General features: G+C 46.7%; 1 protein-coding gene across 1 annotated transcript in view; it reads left to right on the top strand.

Moving 5' to 3' along the window:
• Positions 1-16085, top strand: part of LOC121844402 (4-aminobutyrate aminotransferase, mitochondrial-like) — a 35662-nt gene that overhangs the window by 11928 nt on the left and 7649 nt on the right. Inside the window, 6 exon segments of the mRNA XM_042314429.1 lie at positions 7039-7088; positions 7945-8025; positions 9226-9318; positions 11593-11655; positions 14567-14630; positions 15571-15719. Coding sequence (XP_042170363.1) covers positions 7039-7088; positions 7945-8025; positions 9226-9318; positions 11593-11655; positions 14567-14630; positions 15571-15719 — 500 coding nt within the window.

Raw genomic sequence — 16085 nt, 5'->3', positions numbered from 1 at the left:
AGGATAAGGGTGTGTGTGTGTGTGTGTGTGTGTGTGTGTGTGTGTGTGTGTGTGTGTGTGTGTGTGTGTGTGTGTGTGCGCATTATTGATGTAAATGTGTATCTACAGTATGTCTCCTATTAACTTAGAACATTCTACAGTGATGTTATGAAACCTAATGGAACTGTCAGGAAGTGGAGGAAGGACACAATGTAGCTATTCTAGTTGAGAATCTCTCTGACTAGGACTATAATAAAACAGGAGAGGTAGATTCTACCCAGAGAGAAGGTGGATTTCAGATGTAAAGGTTCTACCCAGAGAGAAGGTAGACTAAGATTTAAAGGTTCTACCCAGAGAGAAGGGGGACTAAGATTTAAAGGTTCTACCCAGAGAGAAGGTAGACTAAGATTTAAAGGTTCTACCCAGAGAGAAGGTAGACTAAGATTTAAAGGTTCTACCCAGAGAGAAGGTAGACTAAGATTTAAAGGTTCTACCCAGAGAGAAGGTGGACTAAGATTTAAAGGTTCTACCCAGAGAGAAGGTGGATTCAGATTTAAAGGTTCTACCCAGAGAGAAGGTGGACTAAGATGTAAAGGTTCTACCCAGAGAGAAGGTGGACTAAGATTTAAAGGTTCTACCCAGAGAGAAGGTGGATTCAGATTTAAAGGTTCTACCCAGAGAGAAGGTGGACTAAGATTTAAAGGTTCTACCCAGAGAGAAGGTAGACTAAGATTTAAAGGTTCTACCCAGAGAGAAGGTGGACTAAGATTTAAAGGTTCTACCCAGAGAGAAGGTGGACTAAGATTTAAAGGTTCTACCCAGAGAGAAGGTGGATTCAGATTTAAAGGTTCTACCCAGAGAGAAGGTGGATTCAGATTTAAAGGTTCTACCCAGAGAGAAGGTGGACTAAGATTTAAAGGTTCTACCCAGAGAGAAGGTGGATTCAGATTTAAAGGTTCTACCCAGAGAGAAGGTGGACTAAGATTTAAAGGTTCTACCCAGAGAGAAGGTAGACTAAGATTTAAAATATATAGTTAACATATAACTAATGGCAACATTGGCCCAATACAGATATCAATAGATGCAGTAGGAGTTAGCAGGTTAAGGACCAGATGACATGCAGTAGGAGTTAGCAGGTTAAGGACCAGATGACATGCAGTAGGAGTTAGCAGGTTAAGGACCAGATTACATGCAGTAGGAGTTAGCAGGTTAAGGACCAGATGACATGCTGTAGGAGTTAGCAGGTTAAGGACCAGATTACATGCTGTAGGAGTTAGCAGGTTAAGGACCAGATGACATGCTGTAGGAGTTAGCAGGTTAAGGACCAGATTACATGCAGTAGGAGTTAGCAGGTTAAGGACCAGATGACATGCTGTAGGAGTTAGCAGGTTAAGGACCAGATGACATGCTGTAGGAGTTAGCAGGTTAAGGACCAGATGACATGCAGTAGGAGTTAGCAGGTTAAGGACCAGATTACATGCTGTAGGAGTTAGCAGGTTAAGGACCAGATTACATGCTGTAGGAGTTAGCAGGTTAAGGACCAGATGACATGCAGTAGGAGTTAGCAGGTTAAGGACCAGATGACATGCAGTAGGAGTTAGCAGGTTAGGGACCAGATTACATGCTGTAGGAGTTAGCAGGTTAAGGACCAGATTACATGCTGTAGGAGTTAGCAGGTTAAGGACCAGATTACATGCTGTAGGATTTAGCAGGTTAAGGACCAGATGACATGCAGTAGGAGTTAGCAGGTTAAGGACCAGATTACATGCAGTAGCAGGTTAAGGACCAGATTACATGCTGTAGGAGTTAGCAGGTTAAGGACCAGATTACATGCAGTAGGAGTTAGCAGGTTAAGGACCAGATTACATGCTGTAGGAGTTAGCAGGTTAAGGACCAGATGACATGCAGTAGGAGTTAGCAGGTTAAGGACCAGATGACATGCAGTAGGAGTTAGCAGGTTAAGGACCAGATTACATGCTGTAGGAGTTAGCAGGTTAAGGACCAGATGACATGCAGTAGGAGTTAGCAGGTTAAGGACCAGATTACATGCTGTAGGAGTTAGCAGGTTAAGGACCAGATGACATGCAGTAGGAGTTAGCAGGTTAAGGACCAGATTACATGCTGTAGGAGTTAGCAGGTTAAGGACCAGATGACATGCAGTAGGAGTTAGCAGGTTAAGGACCAGATGACATGCAGTAGGAGTTAGCAGGTTAAGGACCAGATTACATGCTGTAGGAGTTAGCAGGTTAAGGACCAGATGACATGCTGTAGGAGTTAGCAGGTTAAGGACCAGATTACATGCTGTAGGAGTTAGCAGGTTAAGGACCAGATGACATGCAGTAGGAGTTAGCAGGTTAAGGACCAGATGACATGCTGTAGGAGTTAGCAGGTTAAGGACCAGATGACATGCTGTAGGAGTTAGCAGGTTAAGGACCAGATGACATGCTGTAGGAGTTAGCAGGTTAAGGACCAGATGACATGCAGTAGGAGTTAGCAGGTTAAGGACCAGATTACATGCAGTAGGAGTTAGCAGGTTAAGGACCAGATTACATGCAGTAGGAGTTAGCAGGTTAAGGACCAGATGACATGCAGTAGGAGTTAGCAGGTTAAGGACCAGATTACATGCTGTAGGAGTTAGCAGGTTAAGGACCAGATGACATGCAGTAGGAGTTAGCAGGTTAAGGACCAGATGACATGCAGTAGGAGTTAGCAGGTTAAGGACCAGATTACATGCTGTAGGAGTTAGCAGGTTAAGGACCAGATGACATGCAGTAGGAGTTAGCAGGTTAAGGACCAGATGACATGCAGTAGGAGTTAGCAGGTTAAGGACCAGATGACATGCAGTAGGAGTTAGCAGGTTAAGGACCAGATGACATGCAGTAGGAGTTAGCAGGTTAAGGACCAGATGACATGCAGTAGGAGTTAGCAGGTTAAGGACCAGATTACATGCTGTAGGAGTTAGCAGGTTAAGGACCAGATGACATGCAGTAGGAGTTAGCAGGTTAAGGACCAGATGACATGCAGTAGGAGTTAGCAGGTTAAGGACCAGATGACATGCAGTAGGAGTTAGCAGGTTAAGGACCAGATGACATGCAGTAGGAGTTAGCAGGTTAAGGACCAGATTACATGCTGTAGGAGTTAGCAGGTTAAGGACCAGATGACATGCAGTAGGAGTTAGCAGGTTAAGGACCAGATGACATGCAGTAGGAGTTAGCAGGTTAAGGACCAGATTACATGCTGTAGGAGTTAGCAGGTTAAGGACCAGATGACATGCAGTAGGAGTTAGCAGGTTAAGGACCAGATGACATGCAGTAGGAGTTAGCAGGTTAGGGACCGGATTACATGCTGTAGGAGTTAGCAGGTTAAGGACCGGATTACATGCTGTAGGAGTTAGCAGGTTAAGGACCAGATTACATGCTGTTGGAGTTAGCAGGTTAAGGACCAGATTACATGCTGTAGGAGTTAGCAGGTTAAGGACCAGATTACATGCTGTAGGAGTTAGCAGGTTAAGGACCAGATTACATGCTGTAGGATTTAGCAGGTTAAGGACCAGATGACATGCAGTAGGAGTTAGCAGGTTAAGGACCAGATTACATGCAGTAGCAGGTTAAGGACCAGATTACATGCTGTAGGAGTTAGCAGGTTAAGGACCAGATTACATGCAGTAGGAGTTAGCAGGTTAAGGACCAGATTACATGCTGTAGGAGTTAGCAGGTTAAGGACCAGATTACATGCAGTAGGAGTTAGCAGGTTAAGGACCAGATTACATGCTGTTGGAGTTAGCAGGTTAAGGACCAGATTACATGCTGTAGGAGTTAGCAGGTTAAGGACCAGATTACATGCAGTAGGAGTTAGCAGGTTAAGGACCAGATTACATGCAGTAGCAGGTTAAGGACCAGATTACATGCTGTAGGAGTTAGCAGGTTAAGGACAAGATTACATGCTGTAGAAATTAGCAGGTTAAGGACCAGATTACATGCAGTAGCAGGTTAAGGACCAGATTACATGCTGTAGGAGTTAGCAGGTTAAGGACAAGATTACATGCTGTAGCAGTAGCAGGTTAAGGACCAGATTACATGCTGTAGCAGTTAGCAGATTAAGGACCAGATTACATGCAGTAGCAGATTAAGGACCAGATTACATGCAGTAGCAGGTTAAGGACAAGATTACATGCTGTAGCAGTAGCAGGTTAAGGACCAGATTACATGCTGTAGCAGTTAGCAGATTAAGGACCAGATTACATGCAGTAGCAGGTTAAGGACCAGATTACATGCAGTAGCAGTTAGCAGATTAAGGACCAGATTACATGCCAGTGATGTGATGTAGTTAACATGTAGTCGGTCATCTCTGATCTCTAAATCAAGAAAAGCCCTGTATATTCTCAACGTTTACCTTCCACTACCCCACTGGTTATGATGAGTGATGAAGTGTTGTGGTCCAGTCAGACAGGTCAGTGATCTACAGTAGGGTTAGTGTCTCTGATGCTGTTCTCTCTCTCTCTCTCTCTCTCTCTCTCTCTCTCTCTCTCTCTCTCTCTCTCTCTCTCTCTCTCTCTCTCTCTCTCTCTCTCTCTCTCTCTCTCTCTCTCTCTCTCTCTCTCTCTCTCTCTCTCTCTCTCTCTCTCTCTCTCTCTCTCTCTCTCTCTCTCTCTCTGTCTCTCTCTGTCTCTCTCTCTGTCTCTCTCTCTCTCTCTCTCTCTCTCTCTCTCTCTCTCTCTCTCTCTGTCTCTCTCTCTCTCTCTCTGTCTCTCTCTCTCTCTCTGTCTCTCTCTCAGGGGACTAATGCTGCCATAGTAACACATAGCCCTGGTTGCTAGGGTTACCAGAAGCATGTCCTGATGTAAACTCGCTGTGACAACTCAGCGACAGTTTAATAAGAGGGGAGATGGTGCGTTTAGCACTGAGACACACACAGACACGCATACACACACAGGCACGCACACACACACACATACACACACAGGCACCCATGCACACACACATACATACACAGACAGCCACAGAGGCCAGGGGTTTGACAGTATTTATTATTAATATTATCCAATCAGCTTCTCTCTAACAGACTGCATGGAGACAGGTCAATGATTCACCCTGTCACAGGCCCCTCACACACAGGAGACAGGTCAATGACTCACCCTGTCACAGGCCACTCACACACAGGAGACAGGTCAATGACTCACCCTGTCACAGGCCATTCACACACAGGCCCCTGCCCTGGACCAATGCAATTACAAATAAATAATCACAAGACCTGCAATAACCCCCTCCCCTCTCTGTTTTTCTCTCTCAATTTCTCTCTCTCTCAATTACTCTCTGTCTCTCTCTCAATTTCTCTATCAATTTCTCTGTCTCTCTCTGTCTCTGTCTCTCTCACTCTCTGTCTCTCTCACTCTGTCTCTCAATTTCTCTCTGTCTCTCTCAATTTCTCTGTCTCTCAATTTCTCTCTCTCTCTAAATGTCTCTCTGTCTCTCTCTCTCTCTCTGTCTCTCTCTCCCTCTCTCTCTCTGTCTCTCTCTCCCTCTGTCTCTCTCTCTCTCTCTGTCTCTCTCTCTGAGGTGTAACAGTAGTCTGGAATACTGAGATAAAGCCATGAGGCAGAGATCACACACACACTGTATTGGACCAGACACACACAGCCCCGTGGCTATACACCCGGGGCACTTTCCGTCAAAGTACACACGCAATCACAACCTTCAAAGAGCAACCATGGTATTACCTGCTTTGCTGCCTCACTCTACTCTAAGCTTGAAGTCCTCATGCTAGTATCTGGGTATGAAGCCAGGCTGCATGTCATGTTGTATAGCCAGTTTTGCTGGCTAAAACAGCTGTCATAGAGAACCACATTCTTTGTGTTAACTGACCTGAGTTCAAACACTATTTAAATACAATTTATTCGCTTGATTGCGGTGGCCTGGCTTTAACGGACCAATAGAATGGCTCTAAAATACAAAAACCCCGCCCATCTGGTGCTCCAGGCAGGCTAAAGCGAATTCTAAAAGTATTCGGAAAATATCGAATAGTATTTGAACCCAGGCGTGTTGGGAAAGTGGTAGGTTAGGATGATGAGGCTCTATAACTTCAGGGCCTGTATCCACACAGTGTCTCAGAGTCAGACTGCTGATCCAGGATCATTAAGAATAAGAATATATCGACCAGGGCTCTCCAACCCTGTTTCAGGAGGGTATCTGTTCCTATAGAGGTTTCAGGAGGGTATCTGTTCCTGTAGAGGTTTCAGGAGGGTCTCTGTTCCTGTAGGTTTCAGGAGGGTCTCTGTTCCTGTAGGTTTCAGGAGGGTATCTGTTCCTGTAGAGGTTTCAGGAGGGTATCTGTTCCTGTAGAGGTTTCAGGAGGGTCTCTGTTCCTGTAGGTTTCAGGAGGGTCTCTGTTCCTGTAGGTTTCAGGAGGGTATCTGTTGCTGGAGAGGTTTCAGGAGGGTATCTGTTCCTATAGAGGTTTCAGGAGGGTATCTGTTCCTGTAGAGGTTTCAGGAGGGTATCTGTTCTTGTAGGTTTCAGGAGGCTATCTGTTCCTGTAGAGGTTTCAGGAGGGTATCTGTTCCTGTAGAGGTTTCAGGAGGGTATCTGTTCCTGTAGAGGTTTCAGGAGGGTATCTGTTCTTGTAGGTTTCAGGAGGGTATCTGTTCCTGTAGGTTTCAGGAGGCTATCTGTTCCTGTAGAGGTTTCAGGAGGCTATCTGTTCCTGTAGAGGTTTCAGGAGGGTATCTCTCCAGGAACAGAGTTGAAGAGCCCTGAGATAGACAGATCCAAGATCAGCACTTCTACTTTGAGACTCTTTGTGGATTCTTGCCCTGCTGTCTGAGGGGTTCTCTCTTCTCGTACTGGCCCCTAGTGGTGGTAACTGGAACTACTATGCAGGTCTTTATATAAGGCTGATTCAAACACTGTTGTGTTTCATATGCTACATCAGTGGGAATCAGTCTTCTACACTACAATAGTTGGTTAGGTTGTAGCTTGTGTTTGACTCCATTGGGTTCAAAGGGTTTAGTTATAATGAAGTGGTGACATGAATTGTAATATTTCTCTTTATTTTCTCTTTCAGGATACAACCATCCCTCACTCATTAAAGTGATGTCCAACCCCAACAATATGGTAGGGAGGGAGGGAGGGAGGGAGTTGGGGAGGGAGTGAGGGAGATAGGTAGGGGGAGGGAGGGAGGTAGGGAGGAAGGTAGGGGGAGAGAGGGAAAGCGAGGGAGGGATGTGGGGGGAGGGAGAGAGGGAGGGGGGGGGAGAGGGAAAGCGAGGGAGGGATGTGGGGGAGAGAGAGGGAAAGCGAGGGAGGGATATGGGGGGGGAGAGAGGGAAAGCGAGAGAGGGATGTGGGGGGGGAGGGAGAGAGGGAAAGCGAGGGAGGGATGTGGGGGAGGGAGGGAGGTGGGGGGGGAGGGAGGGAGGGATGTGGGGGGAGAGAGGGAGGGGGAGAGAGGGAAAGCGAGGGAGGGATGTGGGGGGGGAGGGAGGGAGGGAGTAAATGCATTATGTGGGTAAAATGCTATAACACAGAATATATTTTTAAGAAATATCCCATGATGTTAGTGACTGTTCATTACTGCTTATCACTTTACTTTAATAAAATATTTCAGTTGTTGTGTATGTTACATTAGTTTAATTGAATGACTTTATTGTTTAATTCCAAGTCATCATCTTATCACTATAGAGCTGTTGCCTCTGCTGTCTGACAAAACCACTATTTCAGTAGTCCTTCACAGTAAATAAGGCTTTATGACTGCTGAATACCAACTATCAATCACTCAGACCATGTACTTTCAGGTAGAGATACCTTGCTGCTCTCTATGAGCTCACAGAGAAAGACCCTAACGAAATGGAATCTCTCAGCACTAACTGGTATTGGAAACAAATCAGAAGACATTGGAGTTGAACATCTCTCCTCAGGTTTATCTGACAGTCCTGCTGAGTTCCCCATGTTTACCTCTTTCTCCTCTCAGAGTGCGTTTGTGAACAGGCCAGCTCTTGGGATCATGCCACCCGAGAACTTTCCAGAAAAGCTGGCAGAAAGCCTTCTCTCAGTGAGTGACACACACACACAACACAACACAACACACCACACAACACACAATACACCACACACAACACACACACACAACACACAATACACCACACACAACACACACACACAACACAACACACCACACAACACACAACACACAACACACACACACACAACACAACAACACAATACACACACAACACACCACACACAACACACACACACAACACACACAACACAACAACACAATACACACAACACACAACACACACACACAACACACACACACAACACAACACAACACGCAACACGCAACACACAAACCCCGTTTAAATAGACCAGACACTAACTAGTGATGTGATTCCAGCTGGACCCCATTTAAATAGACCAGACACTAACTAGTGATGTGATTCTAGCTGGACCCCATTTAAATAGACCAGACACTAACTAGTGATGTGATTCTAGCTGGACCCCACTACTGTAGACTGACTTCCTCCATTTAAATAGACCAGACACTAACTAGTGATGGATTCCAGCTGGACCCCATTTAAATAGACCAGACACTAACTAGTGATGTGATTCTAGCTGGACCCCACTACTGTAGACTGACTTCCTCCATTTAAATAGACCAGACACTAACTAGTGATGGATTCCAGCTGGACCCCACTACTGTAGACTGACTTCCTCCGATTTAAATAGACCAGACACTAACTAGTGATGTGATTCCAGCTGGACCCCATTTAAATAGACCAGACACTAACTAGTGATGGATTCCAGCTGGACCCCATTTAAATAGACCAGACACTAACTAGTGATGGATTCCAGCTGGACCCCATTTAAATAGACCAGACACTAACTAGTGATGTGATTCTAGCTGGACCCCATTTAAATAGACCAGACACTAACTAGTGATGGATTCCAGCTGGACCCCATTTAAATAGACCAGACACTAACTAGTGATGGATTCTAGCTGGACCCCATTTAAATAGACCAGACACTAACTAGTGATGGATTCTAGCTAGACCCCACTACTGTAGACTGACTTCCTCCGTTTAAATAGACCAGACACTAACTAGTGATGTGATTCCAGCTGGACCCCATTTAAATAGACCAGACACTAACTAGTGATGTGATTCCAGCTGGACCCCACTACTGTAGACTGGATACCATCCACAATGCTCCTTCTCTCTCCTCCCCACTTCCCCTCTCCTCTGTCCAGGTTGCTCCTAGTGGTATGAGCCGTGTTCAGACCATGGCCTGTGGATCCTGCTCCAATGAGAATGCATATAAAGCCATGTTCATCTGGTACAGAGTGAGTACACACACTGAGTCTACAAAACATTAAGAACACCTGCTCTTTCAATCAAATGTAGTTCTAAAGATCTTCTTTTTTTTTTACATCAGCCGATGTCACAAAGTGTTTAAACGTGACATAGACTGACCAGGTGTTATATATGACATAGACTGACCAGGTGTTATATATGACATAGACTGACCAGGTGTTATATATGACATAGACTGACCAGGTGTTAAACGTGACATAGACTGACCAGGTGTTAAACGTGACATAGACTGACCAGGTGTTAAATATGACATAGACTGACCAGGTGTTATATATGACATAGACTGACCAGGTGTTATATATGACATAGACTGACCAGGTGTTATATATGATATAGACTGACCAGGTGTTATATATGACATAGACTGACCAGGTGTTATATATGACATAGACTGACCAGGTGTTATATATGACATAGACTGACCAGGTGTTATACATGACATATATGACATAGACTGACCAGGTGTTATATATGACATAGACTGACCAGGTGTTATATATGACATAGACTGACCAGGTGTTATATAGACTGACCAGGTGTTAAACATGACATAGACTGACCAGGTGTTATATATGACATAGACTGACCAGGTGTTATATATGACATAGACTGACCAGGTGTTATATATGACATAGACTGACCAGGTGTTATATATGACATAGACTGACCAGGTGTTATATATGACATAGACTGACCAGGTGTTATATATGACATAGACTGACCAGGTGTTATATATGACATACATGACATAGACTGACCAGGTGTTATATATGACATACATGATATAGACTGACCAGGTGAATCCAGGTGAAAGATATGATCCCTTATTGATGTCACTTTGTTAAATCCTCTTCAATCAGTGTAGATGAAGGGGAGGAGACCTGGTTTAAGAAGGTTTTGAGACATGGGTTGTCTATTTGTGCCATTTAGAGGGCAAGACAAAAGATTTAAGTGTCTTTGAACAGGGTGTGATAGTAGGTGTCAGGCGCTCCGGTTTGAGTGTCAAGAACTGCAACGCTGCTGGGTTTTTCACACTCAACAGTTTCCTGTGTGTGCCAAGAATGGTCCACCACCCAAAAGGACATCCAGCCAACTGGACACAACTGTGGGAAGCTTTTGAGTCAACATGGGCCAGCATCCCTGTGGAACCCTTTCAACACCTTGTAGAGTCAACATGGGCCAGCATCCCTGTGGAACCCTTTCAACACCTTGTAGAGTCAACATGGGCCAGCATCTCTGTGGAACACTTTCAACACCTTGTAGAGTCAACATGGGCCAGCATCTCTGTGGAACACTTTCAACACCTTGTAGAGTCAACATGGGCCAGCATCCCTGTGGAACACTTTCAACACCTTGTAGAGTCAACATGGGCCAGCATCCCTGTGGAACACTTTAGATACCTTGTAGAGTCAACATGGGCCAGCATCCCTGTGGAACCCTTTCAACACCTTGTAGAGTCAACATGGGCCAGCATCCCTGTGGAACACTTTAGATACCTTGTAGAGTCAACATGGGCCAGCATCCCTGTGGAACCCTTTCAACACCTTGTAGAGTTAACCAGACAAATTGAGGCTGTTCTGAGGGCAAAAGGAGGTGCAACTCAATATTAGGAAGGGGTTCTTAATGTTTTGTACACTCAGTGTATATATTTATAGACACAATATCTACTCAATATAAGCAGAATATATATACAGTATAGATGAAACTCTACCATGTTCAGCTGAGACAATCCACGTTATATAGTCAATATATTTACAAAATGTACTGTATACAACTGGACACAATTGAAACATAGTATATTGTCTGTCTCTCTCTCTCTCTCTGTCTGTCTGTCTGTCTCTCTCTGTCTGTCTGTCCTGTCTGTCCTGTCTGTCCGTCTGCCTGTCTGTCTGTCCTGTCTGTCCTGTCTGCCTGTCTGCCTGTCTGCCTGTCTGCCTGTCTGCCTGTCTGTCTGTCCTGTCTGCCTGTCTGCCTGTCTGCCTGTCTGCCTGCCTGCCTGCCTGCCTGTCTGTCTGTCTGTCTGCCTGTCTGCCTGCCTGCCTGCCTGTCTGTCTGTCTGTCTGTCTGTCTGTCTGTCTGTCTGTCTGTCTGTCTGTCTGTCTGCCTGCCTGTCCTGTCTGTCTGTCTGTCTGTCTGTCTGCCTGCCTGTCTGCCCTGTCTGCCTGTCTGTCTGTCTGTCTGTCCTGTCTGCCTGTCTGCCTGTCTGTCCTGTCTGTCCTGTCTGTCCTGTCTGCCTGTCTCAGAATAAGGAGAGAGGCCACAACAACCCCTCTGATGAAGACATGAGCTCCTGTATGATCAACCAGGTGGGTGAAATCTGTTTTCTTCCTGGTATGTGCAGGATACACATGGTACACATCGTCCAATCAAATGCTGACTGGCAGGTTCCTTCTGGACAATGCAACAACAATAAGAACTCTTAAAAGATATGCAAAGGAACATAAAGTAAATGTCTCAGTAGAATAAACATTTTAATATCAGTATAATACAGGAAGGTATTTACACATGTATTTGGGAAGGAGGGGATGAGGGGCAGTGTATAAACTGAGCAGTATAGTCTGGTGTGTGTGTGCGTGTCTGTGTCTGTGTGTTAAGATGTGGAGAATCAGAGCAGGCTATGACCGGTGTTCATCATCACGTTTCTCTTGACTATTCTTTAGTAGCCACACTAAAAACACTCTCCCCCCTCTCCTCTCTCTCTCTTGTTCTCTCCCCCCTCTCCTCTCTCTCTCTTGTTCTCTCCCCCTCTCCTCTCTCTCTCTTGTTCTCTCCCCCTCTCCTCTCTCTCTTGTTCTCTCCCCCTCCTCTCCTCTCTCTCTCTTGTTCTCTCCCCCCTCTCCTCTCTCTCTGTTCTCTCCCCCTCCCTCTCTCTCTTGTTCTCTCCCCCTCTCCTCTTGTTCTCTCTCCTCTCTCTTGTTCTCTCCCCCTCTCCTCTCTCTCTCTTGTTCTCTCCCCCTCTCCTCTCTCTCATGTTCTCTCCCCCTCTCTCCTCTCTCTCATGTTCTCTCCCCCTCTCCTCTCTCTCTTGTTCTCTCCCCCTCCTCTCTCTCTCTTGTTCTCTCCCCCTCTCCTCTCTCTCTCTTGTTCTCTCCCCCTCTCCTCTCTCTCTCTTGTTCTCTCCCCCCCTCTCCTCTCATGTTCTCTCCCCCTCTCCTCTCTCTCTCTTGTTCTCTCCCCCTCTCCTCTCTCTCTCTTGTTCTCTCCCCCTCTCCTCTCATGTTCTCTCCCCCTCTCCTCTCTCTCTTGTTCTCTCCCCCTCTCCTCTCTCTCTCTTGTTCTCTCCCCCTCTCCTCTCTGTCTTGTTCTCTCCCCCTCTCCTCTCTCTCTTGTTCTCTCCCCCCTCTCCTCTCTCTCTCTTGTTCTCTCCCCCTCTCCTCTCTCTCTTGTTCTCTCTCCCCCTCTCCTCTCTCTCTTGTTCTCTCCCCCTCTCCTCTCTCTCTCTTGTTCTCTCCCCCTCTCCTCTCTCTCTTGTTCTCTCCCCCTCTCCTCTCTCTCTTGTTCTCTCCCCCTCTCCTCTCTCTCTCTTGTTCTCTCCCCCAAATCCTCTCTCTCTTGTTCTCTCCCCCTCTCCTCTCTCTCTCTTGTTCTCTCCCCCTCTCCTCTCTCTCTCTGTTCTCTCCCCCTCTCCTCTCTCTCTTGTTCTCTCCCCCTCTCCTCTCTCTCTCTTGTTCTCTCCCCCTCTCCTCTCTCTCTTGTTCTCTCCCCCTCTCCTCTCTCTCTTGTTCTCTCCCCCTCTCCTCTCTCTCTCCTTGTTCTCTCCCCCTCTCCTCTCTCTCTCTTGTTCTCTCCCCCCTCTCCTCTCTCTCTTGTTCTCTCCCCCTCTCCTCTCTCTCTCTTGTTCTCTCCCCCTCTCCTCTCTCTCTCTTGTTCTCTCCCCCTCTCTCTCTCTTGTTCTCTCCCCCCTCTCCTCTCTCTCTCTTGTTCTCTCCCCCTCTCCTCTCTCTCTCTTGTTCTCTCCCCCTCTCCTCTCTCTCTTGTTCTCCCCCCTCTCCTCTCTCTCTCTTGTTCTCTCCCCCCTCCCTCTCTCTCTTGTTCTCTCCCCCCTCTCCTCTCTCTCTTGTTCTCTCCCCCATCCCTCTCTCTCTGTTCTCTCCCCCATCTCCTCTCTCTGTCTTGTTCTCTCCCCCATCCCTCTCTCTCTTGTTCTCTCCCCCTCTCCTCTCTCTCTCTTGTTCTCACCCCCCTCTCCTCTCTCTCTTGTTCTCTCCCCCTCCCTCTCTCTCATGTTCTCTCCCCCTCTCTCTGATCCACCATCTCTTGTTCTCTCCCCCCTCTCCTCTCTCTCTTGTTCTCTCCCCCCTCTCACTCTCTCTCTTGTTCTCTCCCCCTCTCCTCTCTCTCTCATTCTCTCTCCCCCTCTCCTCTCTCTTGTTCTCTCCCCCTCTCCTCTCTCTCTCTCTTGTTCTCTCCCCCTCTCCTCTCTCTCATGTTCTCTCCCCCTCTCCTCTCTCTCATGTTCTCTCCCCCTCTCCTCTCTCTCTCAGAATCTCCCCCTCTCCTCTCTCTCATGTTCTCTCCCCCTCTCCTCTCTCTCATGTTCTCTCCCCCTCTCCTCTCTCTCATGTTCTCTCCCCCTCTCCTCCTCTCTCTTGTTCTCTCCCCCTCTCCTCTCATGTTTCTCCCCCCCTCTCCTCTCTCTCTCTTGTTCTCTCCCCCTCTCCTCTCTCTCTCTTGTTCTCTCCCCCTCTCCTCTCTCTCTCTGTTCTCTCCCCCTCTCTCTCATGTTCTCTCCCCCTCTCCTCTCTCTCTCTTGTTCTCTCCCCTCTCCTCTCTCTCTCTTGTTCTCTCCCCCTCTCCTCTCTCTCTCATGTTCTCTCCCCCTCTCCTCTCTCTCATGTTCTCTCCCCCTCTCCTCTCTCTCTTGTTCTCTCCCCCCACAAGCTCTCCTCTCTCTCAACAACCCTCAGGTGTCTGTTCTCTCCCCCTCTCTCTCTCTCTCTTGTTCTCTCCCCCTCTCCTCTCTCTCATGTTCTCTCCCCCTCTCCTCTCTCTCATGTTCTCTCCCCCCTCTCCTCTCTCTCATGTTCTCTCCCCCTCCTCTCTCTGTTCTCTCTCTCTTGTTCTCTCTCCCCCCTCTCCTCTCTCTGTCTTGTTCTCTCCCCCTCTCCTCTCTCTGTCTTGTTCTCTCCCCCTCTCCTCTCTCTGTCTTGTTCTCTCCCCCTCTCCTCTCTCTCTCTTGTTCTCTCCCCCTCTCCTCTCTCTCTTGTTCTCTCTCAGAGTCCTGGCTGTCCAGACTTCAGCATCCTGTCATTTATGGGTGGATTTCATGGCAGAACAATGGGTCAGTAAGGTTAAATATCTTACACATCTTATTGTTGAATGAAAGTAACATAACAGACCTGCCTCATCAGGAGGTGGCTTTGCAGTGTATTGGTTGGAAGAAATCGCCATCCACCGTGAGACACACAAAGACCTAAAAGACATGGCTTCTAGTCACCTTACACTCCCAGAAGCTGCTCATAGGAGCTGTTTTACAGACCTAGACACTGAAATCCAAAATGACAGAGTTTGGTGCACATTCTGTCATGCTGGCGGGCAACTTCAATGAAGACTGGCTGGGTAGCCAAACAACTGTCATGCTGGTGGGCGACTTCAATGTGCACCATGAAGACTGGCTGGGTAGCCAAACAAATACAATAGAATACAAAAGGAGTGGGACTTCCCTATCCCGATCCACCATCCTGAGGACTTCCTGATCCACCATCCTGAGGACTTCCTGATCCACCATCCTGAGGACTGCCCTATTCTGATCCACCATTCTGAGGACTGCTCTATCCTGATCCACCATCCTGAAGACTTCCCTATTCTGATCCACCATCCTGAGGACTTCCCTATCCTGATCCACCATCCTGAAGACTTCCCTATCCTGATCCACCATCCTGAGAACTTCCTGATCCACCATCCTGAGGACTGCCCTATTCTGATCCACCATCCTGAGGACTTCCTGATCCACCATCCTGTGGACTTCCTGATCCACCATCCTGAGGACTTCCTGATCCACCATTCTGAGAACTTCCTGATGTATCCTGATGTTTTTAATATTTTTTTATTTAACCTTTATTTAACTCGACAAGTCAGTTAAGATCCACCATCCTGCGCTCTCATTTAGTTTTGCAGGTAGCATAACAGAATGTAAGCTCGCCAGATCAGGATGCTCGAACGAGGGTAGGACTGCCCCACTCCTTTAAAACAACAACTCACGGTGTCTGATCTGTTTTCAGGTTGCTTGGCAACGACGCACTCCAAGGCCATCCACAAGCTGGATGTGCCGTCATTTGATTGGCCGATCGCTCCCTTCCCTAAACTGAAGTACCCTCTGGAGGAGTTCACACGGGAGAACGCACAGGAAGAGGCCCGCTGCCTGGAGGAGGTGTGTGTGTGTGTGTATGTGTTAGGATTTATTATTTTCCTGAGAATCTACCAATCTTCCCGGTATTCCCATTCAAACTGGAAGTGCTATTTTAAAAGCATGTAATACCAGCCCATAAACAAATCTGACATGATTATACTACTGTAAATGGAGAAATAGACACGTGATTATACTACTGTAAATGGAGAAATAGACACATGATTATACTACTGTAAATGGAGAAATAGACATGTGATTATACTACTGTAAATGGAGAAATAGACACAGGATTATACTACTGTAAATGGAGAAATAGACACGTGATTATACTACTGTAAATGGAGAAATAGACACAGGATTATACTACTGTAAATGGAGAAATAGACA

Source organism: Oncorhynchus tshawytscha, unplaced genomic scaffold (genome assembly GCF_018296145.1).
Source record: "Oncorhynchus tshawytscha isolate Ot180627B unplaced genomic scaffold, Otsh_v2.0 Un_contig_9948_pilon_pilon, whole genome shotgun sequence".
NCBI lineage: Eukaryota > Metazoa > Chordata > Actinopteri > Salmoniformes > Salmonidae > Oncorhynchus > Oncorhynchus tshawytscha.
The sequence above is the reverse complement of the archived record's forward strand: the minus strand, read 5'-3'. Positions and strand labels throughout refer to the sequence as shown.